The sequence below is a fragment of the Ochotona curzoniae genome, unplaced genomic scaffold (genome assembly GCF_017591425.1).
Source record: "Ochotona curzoniae isolate NIBS_2020 unplaced genomic scaffold, NIBS_Ocur_1.0 scaffold_1852, whole genome shotgun sequence".
Taxonomy (NCBI): Eukaryota; Metazoa; Chordata; class Mammalia; order Lagomorpha; family Ochotonidae; genus Ochotona; species Ochotona curzoniae.
Genome location: NW_024467087.1, coordinates 19,426,948 through 19,439,749, shown reverse-complemented (window position 1 = coordinate 19,439,749; position 12,802 = coordinate 19,426,948). Strand labels below are relative to the sequence as shown.

General features: G+C 43.5%; 1 protein-coding gene across 3 annotated transcripts in view; it reads right to left on the bottom strand.

Annotated features, from left to right (window-relative positions):
- The window catches only part of TENM1 (teneurin transmembrane protein 1), a 531,802-nt gene that overhangs the window by 8,010 nt on the left and 510,990 nt on the right, over positions 1 to 12,802 (bottom strand). For all 3 annotated transcript variants that reach the window (XM_040999695.1, XM_040999696.1, XM_040999697.1), the window contains 2 exons: positions 12,400 to 12,635; positions 3,032 to 3,328 (listed from right to left, as the gene is read on the bottom strand). In XM_040999695.1, coding sequence (XP_040855629.1) covers positions 3,032 to 3,328; positions 12,400 to 12,635 — 533 coding nt within the window. The remainder of the gene's footprint in view (positions 1 to 3,031; positions 3,329 to 12,399; positions 12,636 to 12,802) is intronic.

The window sequence follows — 12,802 nt, the reverse complement described above, 5'->3', positions numbered from 1 at the left end:
CAAATGCATTAACACTAAAGCATTTTAAATTATTATATAATGCATTTTCATTCATTTAAAAATAAACTGACAATGATTTCAGGACACTGAAAGACTTAACATTTCCAGTAATACAAAATTTTGGCCTCACAAGTCTTTAAAAAAAATTCAGAGAAGCCTCATGAATCAAGACAGAGAATTAATGATCATATAAAGAAAATTTAGGAAACAATAATTGACTTTCTTTAATCGTGAGGAAATCATTTAAGCTACTACAGCCATAGTCCAAATAATTTTTTTCCCACAAGTTATAAAACATGGTGTATGTAGTAAGTAACTTTTACTTACTCTAGAGGAAATGAAATTATCTTTGCAAGACTTCTGCATGTTAAGGTGAAGGAAACAACCGCTACGTACGTACACATGGCGTAGACACACAGGCGTCTTCCATTTTCTGCTTCACTATCCATTGCCTGCAGTAGGCAGGGCTGGGCCAGGCTAAATCTAGGAATCTAAAACTTAATCGAGGCCTCTCACGTGGCTGGCAAGGCCCCAAGTGCTTGAGCCATCATCTGCTGCATCCCAGGGTGCACAGCAGTGGCAAGTTGGAATTGGAAGCAGAACCCAGGCCACAACTGTCATCCTAAGTGTCACTTCAATTGTTGTGCCAAGCGCCTGCCCTTACTGCGGCTTGTTGGCATATGGCAGTTACAGGTATGGCAAAAATATGTAGAAGAAACGCCAGAACGATTTGGAGGTGTAAAAAGAGACACATTTTAAAGTTTGGGAATTCCTACTTTATGGTACCAGAAGTACAGCCATTGGCCCTGCTCTGTCACAATGAAAGAGTATGTCAGCGAAGTCATGTTACAGAGGAACGCACAGGACACAGGGAACGGGCCTCAGTGAGCCAGTGGTGCTCGTACACGCATACATGGCATCTCGGCTGATCCAGTATTCTTTCTCGTCTTCCCTAGAATCACCATTTGAAAGCTGTTTTTTTCCCCTCCCTCCATCCATCCCTCTTTTCTTTCCTTTTGTTGTTTCTTGTTTTGACCTGCCTTCAAGCGGCAGTACCTGCAGGCTAGCATTTCAAATCTCTGATGGGGTGTTCTATATTGTTTCATCTAATCATCACATTTATTCAATGAGTTAGTTATCACTGGCAATGGTAATGCTAATAAAAGCAATTTCACAATAAGTGAATTTTGGAAGTAAAGAACCATTCTACATGGCATTTTGTAGGTCCCAAGTTTTGCATGATAGAATTGCTTAAATCGAGACTATTCTTTTAATTACAGACAAATTAGACATGCAGGAAAGGATAACCGTTAACTTGAAGGCATAGTGACTTCATTTGTCTCACTGGTTAATAACCTAGTCTCCCGAAGTCACTGCAGATTTCCTGGTACATTATTTTGGGTAAGATCTTACTTTCAGTCTACTGTAGATGCTGACAATCTTAGAGGATTTTTTTTTTTTTGGTAAGAATTATTGCCAGGTAAGTTTCTATAGCAAAGAGAACTCACGTCAGGTTTGCTTCATGAGATGCTTTGTTTGAGCAAATCTCATGAAACAACCAGCTAAGTCAGCAAAGGGCAACAATACAACCTCCTCCCTGGTGTCAGAGAAGAGGCTAAATAACTCTATCCGGGGGGGGGGGGGCAGAGGGATAAGTTTTTGGGTGGCAAAAAGGGAAGTCTTAGAGGCCTAGAACTGACTATCTAGAGACAGCTCACTTGGTCATATCACAGTGCTAATGAGGTGGGGGTTGTGAGTTCAAATCCATCCATGCACCTAGGGAGTGAGGGCTACTTCTGCCATCACATGGAGGATGGAGGGAGCAAACCCATCCTTGCTTCTGGAAAACAAACTTAGCAAGCTTTTGTCCTGAAGGTTGCAACCTACACTTTAAGGAACACTTGACCTGTGTATCTCTCTCAACCAATGTTTGCATTCAATTAATATTGCAACAAGTTTGTCACTTGGGATTTGGTCACTTGTCCTGGGATTTGGTCAATCATTCTAGTTACTGAAACTGGAAAAAGGGAAAACCTGACTTTGTAGATTCAGACTGTCCCCATGTAGGCACAATGTGTTTTTCAGCGAACAGACAAGCTTAGCACGATTTGGCACAAATGGGGAAATTCTGCCATGTGAGCTGTGAGCTCCTTATGGCTTTTCTGAAAATGTCTATGGGGCTACCCTGGTTATCCTCGAATCCTCAAGGGAGAAAGATTTTTCAATTTTCACAGAATTTAATTCAAGACTGAATTCAGTTAAATGTACAGATTTGGTAATGAGGCATTATCTTACACAATCACATTGAGATGACAAGTAGAGATCAACTGTCCTCTGGTCCTGGTCAGATCAGAAACTCTGTTTTCACTGCGTAGGGGCTGATGTTTGACAAATGGTTCCCGCTGTGCAGCTCAAGTCCTGTCCTGTGTGCTCTTACGGGAAGATGGAGGCCGCCAGCTCCCATTATAGACTCGGGCCACACAAAAGACTATTACCATCACGGCTCCACTGGCCACCATTCCCTCAGGCTGATTATATTTGAAAATTGGTCCTTGAAATGTGTATGACTCAAATTTTCCGGACTACCCTAATACAATTAGAATTCCTTACCCTCGGCCTGAGAGGCTCCTTCCCAGAGCTGACATACATTAACCCACAGCTTTAGAATTCACCACCGATTTTCCCCCTGTATGAGCTCTTGTAATAATAAAGATACCGTTTCAAGAGCATGAACAAATATGCTCAAATGAGGAGAAAGCTAAGCCATTATCTTGACTTCAGTCTGAAACAGTACTTGGCGGAGTGTGGGATTATGGATGGGTTTCAGCTGAAAAACAGCCTGTTCTCATAGGCTCAACTTCTTTTCTTTTTAAAATTTCTATGGAACAGAACATCCAGAACGGGCTTTTCTCCTGCAGATCCTCACCGACATGGGAAATGCGTTCCATGTTCAATATTGTCTTGAATATTCTGATTTAGACACTTGTAACTGCCATTCCCCCATGTGGCCCCACCCCTGCCCCGCACTTACCTTTTCTAGGTAGGTATAGCTCCAGATTTTCCCATCAGCCCAAGTTCTTGAAATGATTTTTCCACTCTGATCGTATTCCATTTTTTCATTCCATGTCCCTCTTTGAATAAATGTCACCAGTCCCGAAGGTGAATAGGTGATGTTCACTTCATTATATCTGCTCACGGGTGACCACAGAACAGGTCGCCCCGTCTGGTCATAAAGGATGCGAAGGGTGAATTTTCTATGGTCATCATAGATCTTTCCTGTGCGGGTGATGTGATCAAAATCTATGGAGAGCAGGTTTCTGTTGTGGGCCTACAAAAAAAAAAAATACAAAATCTATTTACAGCACTGCCTGGGTTTGCCTCACTAGGGCACTCACAGTTCTGGAGTCTCCCCATTCTCCCAACAAGGGGGCCCTCTTTCAGGTCTGAATCTTAGGGTTTCCTGTTCCTCTGGTGTCATTTTGCATTCACCCACTAGAGGGCATATTTCTGGAGGGCCCGAATTTTGTCTTCCTTCCTAGGGAGAACTTACCTTTGTCTCCCTAGCCCTTTCATGGATAGGGTGTTGATGATCTTGTTTAGCTCAAGTGCACTGGTTGAGTCAGGCTAAAACCAGGAGTCCTGAACTCAATCAGAGGTTCCTGCATGGGTGGTAGAGACCCAAGGGCTTGGACCATCACCTGCTGCCTGACAGGATGCCCAGTAATTGGAAGAGGTACTGGGGTTCAAGCTGGCACTCTGACATGGAGTGTATGCATCCCAAGCAGGCAGCTTAACCCACTGTAGTGTAATGCAGTGCTCACTCTCATGTTCCTTTTGAAAATAACTTCCTCTACCTCCCACTCCTCAATAAGTAATAGACCTTTTCATTGGAAAAATATGGAAGTTTATAAAGCAAATAGTTGCAAACTCACCATTCAGTGAGAAGCGCTGTGAACACTTTGCTGCATTTCATTCTAAATATTTTTTGCATAATCGACTCATACGTTTGAAATTGAACTCTGTACTGAAACTTAAGTCTGTTTTTTCAGCTAATGTTTTTTGCTGAGCAGTCCTCATGCTCTTTAAAATATTGCTATTGATATACTATCTTACCACATAATAAATGTTATCTAGTCTATGGTTGGCAATTAGCATTTTTCCAGGTTTCTTTCATGTCCATGTTTTGGAATTTTGTAAATAAATATTTCCTTAATATGGACTCCTGGGTGAAATTAACAGGGTCAAGTGAGAGGAGCCCATCAAAACACTCCTGATGCAACTTTTTGTTTACTTGTCTGTCTGTATCAGGTACAGTGCAATATTTTGACACATAAATGCAGCATAAACCAATCACATTACACAAGTCACTTGAGAGATTGTAAGGGCCAGAGACTTCTCAAATGAACACTCCCATCACCTAGTGCTGGGCATGCCCATCTCATGTCATCCTTACTATGACTGAAATTATTAGTAAAATTTTCCCAATATCAAAGTGGGAAAATGTCATGTTGCAGCTGCTGAGGTTTGCATTTTATTTGATTACTAGTACACTTAAGCCTTTGTTGCTATCTCTTTGCCACACGCATATCTTCTGTGAATTATCTGCTCATGATCCACTTGGCTTTTTAAACTTATTGGTCGCAGGCTCGGTGGCCAAGTGGTAAGGCAGTCAGTCTCATAAACTTACTGGGTTTCCATTTCTTTGCCAGTCAGCTGAGACTAATGAAATTTGCCTTTAATTTTCAACCTTTGCCCCAAAAAAGGGACCTTTCACATATTCCATGCCATGAATTGTCTACAAAAAACTAGTGTTACATACTGCAATGATTTGGGGAGACACGCTGTGAGTCTCAGGGGTAGGTTTAATTCAAGGAATAGAGCCACAGATTGTGAATGATGGCTGTTCAGACCACCTGTAGCCAATGTGTGCAGCGTTGAATTGCATAAACCTACAGTCACCTGCTGTTACTGCCTGAACGGTGAGAGAGAAGCACAGATCTCCTGTCTGCGGATATGCAGGCTTGGAAGCCTACAGGAGACCAGGTGTTTTCTCTTCAACTACTCTTCCTGTGGTTTTATAGCCACGGATCTGCAACTGTAATACCATTCATTTATAATAGCTGTGAAATCTCCATGTACTCCCAGGGATGGTTGTAACCATTACAATTTATGTTATAATGATTGTTAAAGAGCCAACGTAATGAGTGATTTCCAGTTCAACTAAATTTGTGGTTTTGTTTGTCTGATAGATTAAGTTTACTACTCAAGACCACGTTTCTTATTAAAGTCATTACTGCTACCAAAGCAGGGATTGCTGTTTGTAATCCACTACAAAATCAGCAGAGGAAAACAGCAATGTTCGTTTTTCATATGCCGAGATTCCTGCAGCCAGGGGTTGTTGCTTCTGGCAAATGTACCCTACTATTCGGATGCAAGCGAAATGCTCATTTCAGAGTCAACTTGGGAAGCAAAAATCAAATTCAGCCAGGATCTGAAAGAGAGTCAAAGGTCAGGAGTGCCACAGGGCCCCTCGAGTCTCCTGTGGACACTGCAGGGGAGAGGCCTGGGAAGAAAGATGCTTTCCAGCTGATCTCTTCCAACCTCCCAACTGAGTGTCTACGGGCTGCCAGCCTCTGTGGTGTGGAAGAGACACGGGCCGCTAGGGTCATGCACAAGGTTGAGAAAACACGTGCTCTCCTAAAACACAAATAGCCCTTGAACTAGGTGTGAGCCAACAATCCTTATTTCCACTCTTCTTCCAGTCTCCACTAATCGGAACAAGAGATGGGAAAGAAAAAGGACCGGAATTTAGAAATAGCCTTGCACAGGTGAACCAGACCTTCAACTTTGGCAATTGATAAGCTGTCGTGTTGTAGAAAAGCTGGACTTGCTAATTTTTTTTTAAGTAGGGGAAGACATATCCATGCTCTACTTTTTTAGACTTTGGGTTCCCCTGCCACCCTGTATTAAGGGGAAGGCCTTAATTTGTGCCCAAACTTGGACCAGAGAGGAAAGAAGGAAGAATGTGTTCTGGCTAGCCATGCACAGTGCTGCCAGCATAAGATGGGGCCAGGGAGAAGCTCCAAAGGCAAGTGTCTTTTGCCTCCCCATCTAATCCCTTTCCTGATCTTTCTGAAAAATTTGTATTTTAATTGTTCAAGAGAAGGGCTTCTGAACTCTTCCAATTTGAGGTACATTCAATTAGGATAATGCTATGTTAGGTTGTTCTAATGGCAACTGCTAACATTTGACTTTGTTTGGCCTACACAAAGGGCAATTTCCTGTGGTTCAACCTACACACATACACACTGCACTGAGTTAGGCTCACAGCAGTTTGACTATTTCTTCTTCAAGGACCAGAAAGCTGCATTTTCAAGGACACTGTCTAGTATTTCAGCTCACAACACAACTGAGCACCTGTTTAAATTTTTGCTGAAGAAGTCAGAAGACGAATAAGTGAGAGGGGCCAAATCACCACCCTTGGAGTTTGGAAGATCCACTGAATTTAATTTTCATGAAGTTATGAGAATGGATAGGAAAGTCACAGCTGATTTTAAAGTAGCACATGCTAGCCTGCTCTCCACCTGCTTTAAGGTAATCACTCTATGATCTCACTACAGTAACAAAGTCTTACTTAGGCCTGGTTTTATTAATTTTTAATTATTTTATTATTATTTTAATGGCTTGATTTGATTTCATAGTTGCTAACCAATGAATAGGACACATATTTGATATTAGCACCTGCCACCTAACATGTTATCTGGAATTTCCTGTGCGTTATTTTCTTGTTATATCACCAGTGCACAAATTCCCCACCCTAGAAGGGCTCTTAGGAAAATGGGCTTCTGAGTCAGACAGTTGGAGTTCAAAATCTATAACCACCACTCATAAGCTGTGTAACCTGTGTCTCAGTTTCTTCATCTGTAACATGGGAGGGATAATGGGAAACCCATAGGTGTTAGGAAAGTAAAGGAGAGAATCATGGGGCTATCGTGAAGATGTGAGTTGGTATTGCTGTGGTTAGTGGTAGTAGTACAAATAATTCTCCCATTTCTCAGATGAAGGAAAGTATAAAGTTAAGGATGTAGCAGTTTGTCCACCAAACACTACTCATTACTAACCTGATTTTGATCATATCCTTTATCTTGGATGCCTTTCCCCTTAAAGTTAACCTGCTCTTGTTTAAATGCATTCATGTTAATTATTTGCTGACCTATTTTAACATGTTAAAAACTTTCAGACCAAATCATGAATGCTTCTTTATAAGGTGAAGATAGGTGTAGAATAATACTTTCTTTCAAATTGCTTAATGCAAGATTTATGGTGGAGTTTCTATAACTTAAAGCCCACAAGAACTCCTAGACCCAAAACACCATGATTGCCAAAACAGCACTGGCGTCTGACAATTTTCTTTTTCCGTGTGACTACTTAGAGGTAGACACACTGTTGTTTGGGACTAAAATATGCATCTCTATATACACATACATATACATACACATATAAAACATATATGTACCTACACACATTTATTTTATGTGTATATGTATATATATGTGTGTGTGTGTGTACACACATATGTGTTTACTCAATAGGCATTTACCCAACAAGCAGACACACAGACTGCAAGAGAGAGTACCCTTAACCACTGGTTCAATGCTCAAATGCCTACACCAGTCCCTGGCCCAGCTTGAGGTGCAGCATGTGGGAGGCATGGACCCAGCTGGTGGAGTCATCACCCCTGCCTTGCATTATCAACAAGCTAGAATCAGGATGTGACTGTCATAAGCAGCATCTTAATCACAGGCCAAACCCTTGCCCCCTGATGTATTTTTTTAAATAAGTGAATCTATCCTTATAGGTTCCTTATCTGGACTTTTTTCCTAAAATGAGAGCCTCCACCAGGAGAAGGAAGTTAAAATCCTGTGAGGCAAACGAGAACCACCTGGGAGCACCCTGGAGCCAAGAACCCTGGCCACAAAGGCACTCCAAGAGATGAGCAAGACACACTGGAACTCTCCAGGTTGCCTCTCCAACTTCCTAGCCTTCATCAGCCACAGACCCCAAGTTCAACCAGACTTCCTGCCCCCTTTAGAGTTCAGCTCACACATGAACAGGCACGTGTGGCGTTTAAAAACTAACCTCCTCGGGCCCGGCGCGGTGGCACAAGTGGTTAAGGTCCTCGCCTAGCACACCCAGGATCCCATATGGGCGCCGGTTCTAATCCCGGCAGCCCCGCTTCCCTTCCAGCTCTCTGCCTGTGGCCCGGGAAAGCAGTCGAGGACGGCCCAAGGCTTTGGGACCCTGCACCCGCGTGGGAGACCCAGAAGAGGCTCCTGGCTTCGGATCGGCATAGTATCGGCCCGTTGCGCTCACTTGGGGAGTGAATCATCGGATGGAAGATCTTCCTCTCTGTCTCTCCTCTCTGTATATCCGCCTTTCCAATGAGAAAATAATAAAAATAAATCTTTAAAAAAAAACAAAACAAAAAAAAACTAACCTCCTCTGTTCGCACTCATCTTTGAGCAGAGACGAAGAAAATCAATTGTGAGGGTTTTAGATGAGTCCTTGTTTCATTTTGCTTATAAACACATAATCATGTTACTTCATTTTATAACTTTGGCTTAAAGCGCTAAGCTTCCTCCATTTTTTTCCCTTCTTTTAAATAAATAAGACTGTAGTTCCAGAGTTCTGTAACCTTACAGCTCAGTCTGTGAAATCTCATAAAGGGCTCTGGGACTCAAAGCAGGCCTAAGTATCAGATGACAACATTATTATCCACGGACACAGCAAGGTGCAATCTGGATGTAGTTCCTAAACCAGTTTGCTTTTGGTGAATGTCCAATTCTTTTACAATCGCTCTATTGTTAGCTGCACTCTAATTTCTCTATTGTCCAGGGAAATGTATTTATGGGGACAGATTGACGTAGCAGATGAGAAGATGCATGGATGGGATGGGAAAGTACTTTGCAAGGAAGATGATTCAAACACAGCTCAGGTTGGGGGGAAATGGGTTTTTTAAATAAATGAAATTTCAGGATGTTAATGTGATTTATTTCATTTATTGGAGCAGGTAAAGGAAGGCAACAAATCCCTTGGCTGAGGCTCATGTTTCCCAACAGTCTGTTTCCCGCACCTGGGAGAGGACTCTGACTTTATACGGCCAGAAAAAAAAAAGTCACTGATCATTGAAGAAAAGCAGCTCCTGCTGCTCTGCCTCGAGGAGCAGTCCATTTCTGATTCTTTTTGTCTGTTTCAGCTAGAAAATCCAGGGTAGGTGTGATCAGCGTTTTAGAGCCCTTGACGTGCCTTTTATCCCATGGGCCTTTAAGTGCACCTGCCACGTTGTACCTGAATAATTAGTGCTTTCCGATCTGATGGGCTGCATTTCCTGACTTCCACTTTCAACCACACTTGGGGTGGGTTTTCACAGAGGAGCCCTTTTCTCGGAGTTTTACAGGCTCTTGTTGTTGTGTGGTGACTTTTCTCACATTCTGTCCCGGCAGCTCTGCTGAGCTCGCCGGCCCTCACTCCTAATGGCTGCTTGCATGGGAAAAAGAAATGATTCTATCCAAGCTCTCGAGGTAATCAAGGGCATGACACATGAGCTTTCAAATGTGGCCTGGCTATTCGGCCCAGAAAGAAAATACTCATTAGCTTGACCCTTGAAAACTCTCCAGAGTGAAAGGACACACCTTGACAAAATAGAGTCAATGGGGAAAGAGAATTTGGCTTTCCAAAATCGGATCTAAGGGCCACTGTTGTAGCATAGTTGCTTAAGCGTCTCCTTGGGAAGCCGGTGTATTATACTGGAATGCCTGGGATTGAGTCCAATGCAGCCGTCTCCTCATGTGCATCCTGGAAGGTAGCAGGTGACGGACGGTCTCGAGTACTTGAGTCCCCGACATCCACATGGGAGACCCAGACGGAGTTCTGTGTCCCTGGTTTCAGCTTGGCCTAACCTGGACTATTGTAGGTATTTGCAGAGTGGATCAATGGATAGAAGGTTCTTTGTTTTTTCTCTCTCCCTCATTTTCAATTAAATAAAAATGAATCAACATTTTTGAAACTTAAACCCTGAATAACCATTTATGCATTCCATCAAACTGGATATACCTAATGTGGGGAAAATGAGTCAGCAATAGAAAGAAAAGCACCTAAGAATGGGCAGAGCAGGTAAAAAAGTGAGCCAGCTAAACAACGCCCCCTCCCCTCTTCCCCTCTGCGTGCCACCTCCGGGCTTTGCCTGACTGGAGGCCAGCCAGTTGTCCTATACCATCCACACTTGCTAGTACATTAGAGTCGATTATTTGTCTCTTTTTGTCAGCACTGAAACGAGGAGTCAGACCCTGCCAAGGTGGCTCCACTGAGTGGGGCAATGATTTATAGATTAATTATTTTAAGGAACAAGGCAGCACAGCCAGATGCAGTAGAAAGAGTGCTGTGCTAGGCAAAGACCTGGTTTTTAAGCCTTGGCTCTATTGCTTTGTAGCTGTTTGACTTTGGGCAAATCACTTAACCTCTCTGGGCCTTAGTCTCCTTCTCTGTAAATTGGGAGTGAAAATTGATGGTTGTAAAATGATCAGATAAAATCCTGGCAACGAAAGCATTTTGTTAACTCTGAGCAGTAAACACACATGAAGGATTGTTAGTGTGTGAGATTTTCTAAGGACGCGCACAGTCCCACAGCTAGCCAATAAGGGGCGTCATTCTTCAGGCCCAAGACCTCTGGGACCAGAGGTCATACAGAAAACATCATGAGCTTGTTGTCCTTAGAATCCATCCATAATTATGCTCAGCTCTGCCACAGGGTACTCTTTTAAAGATCTGCAACATGAACAACAATTTGGGATATGCATGTCACTTTATAATTTCTCTCCATTATCTATACACATGAAGAGAAGAAAATGGAGTCTCAGATCGTGGACATTCCCCAGGTCAGATAGCATCGAGTGAGTCATCCTAAAGAATGCACACTCCCAAGGTCACACACCATCTGATCCAGGTCATGATGTCTGAGGCTCTAAGCTGCAGGCCAGACCAGGAAGGATTTTTCAAGATGATTTTTCTTCTGTGGTAAACCCCTAATGAATTCTTACTTTTGGCAGCACTAAGTTTTCATTCCACAGGTGTGTGTGGGGGGGGGGTAAACATTTCATAAGGCAGTTGTAAAACTGTGCATCAAGGCCAGTTCATAAGTTCCCCATCCATGGTTCTACCTACAAAAGCCTGTCTCAAGAACTCTGCTGGAAACCTTTCCTGCTATCCACACAGCACTTTCAGTTCTCTGTTCAGTGGCATGTCTAATAAATATTCTACCAGAGATTGGTGAATTGAATCAAAGCCTATGGACTGTCTTGTTCACACAGCTGACTACAGTGGCTGTTACAAAAATGCGTGGGGAATTCTGTGAGTTTCTGTCACCAGTGAAGCTCATGGAAACCGAGCACTGCCCTAGATCATTTGTCCAGTTGCAGTCACATGATTGGGTTGCATGCCTCTCCTTGGAATTGGGTGGTGGTTGACAGGTGCATGGATGTCCACAGCCTTTAAGGTTCCCAAATGTTTCCCTTGGGTCAAGGAAATGCAAGCAGCTCCAGTATCCCAGCTGCGCTGTGGGGACTCAAAGCGGGTCTGCCTTTAAGAGTGAGTGTGTGTTTCTGGCAGGCTCTAGGGCTCACATACCGAATATTCCTATATTTGGAAAGTTGATCCTTTCATCAGTCAGTGTTTGGGAAGGGTGAGAGAGTCCAAGGTGCTGTTGTGTTTGTGGGCTTTGTGTGCTGCAGGAAAGCAGCCTTGACAGAGACCTCTGGTTAACTGTGGTGAAGTGCGCTTGGCAAGGCCTGGAAGTCTCCCAGGGCTTGACTTTCTGCCAGGCAGCTCTCTCTCAGTATTAGACCTTGACCCTTCTGGTCCTTAATGCTTTCCCTACAATCATATCACTCACCGATTTTTCTTTGCAGTTTGCCTTTGTACAAACATGACTTTCCATCTCGCATCCTTCTCTGTGTGTCTGCCTGGTCTGATTCCAGTTCTACTCAAGGGCAAGGATGCTTGGGTCAACCCACGGGACCTGGGAAGCATCCCTAGGGTATGTTGGCAGGGAGTGTTAGAGGGTTTCCCGACTAAACGTATTTCTCCAGCTAGACTTTCTTGGTGCCTGAAATTGCTACTATTACAGCACTTTAGCTGGCTAATGACAAAGAAAGCTCCTATTAGAATGCTCATTTAAGGATACAGAACCATTATCGGCCATTAGTACCCTCTTTTGAATTAGCATATCATATGAGCCAGACACCTAGCAAAGATTTGGAGAAATAGGACTTCTGATTAGGGAGGCTCTGTAGTTTTCAAACAATAGTCACAACCATAAAATATCCGTGCAGGCGCAAGCCTTACCCTCAGCCTCCTTTCAAAAGCGGACACGTTGCCTTTGTTCTGCTCCTTCCTCTGCCGCCACTCAATGAGGTTTGCATTGTGCTCTCCAGGCAAGGAAATGTTGCACTTGCCCAGTGTGGGGTTGACTGCGCCGGCCAGGATGTGTGGCTCAGAGCTGAGGCTGATCTCCATCCCGCTGGCAAAGGTGACACGCAGGGACCCATCTGGACTCACCCGATAGGTACTTAGAGTATTTTCTGTAGACAAGAGGGGGTGGGGGAGGGCAGGAACAATAGAGAGGCCAGTTTAGCTATAGCAGGTATGTTTGGAGAGTGCTGAGCTGATGGGGTACTGCGGAGCTAATGGCCTTTTGGACTAGACTGGCAGTCTGACTGGCAGAACCATCCATCTGAGTCCTGTTATT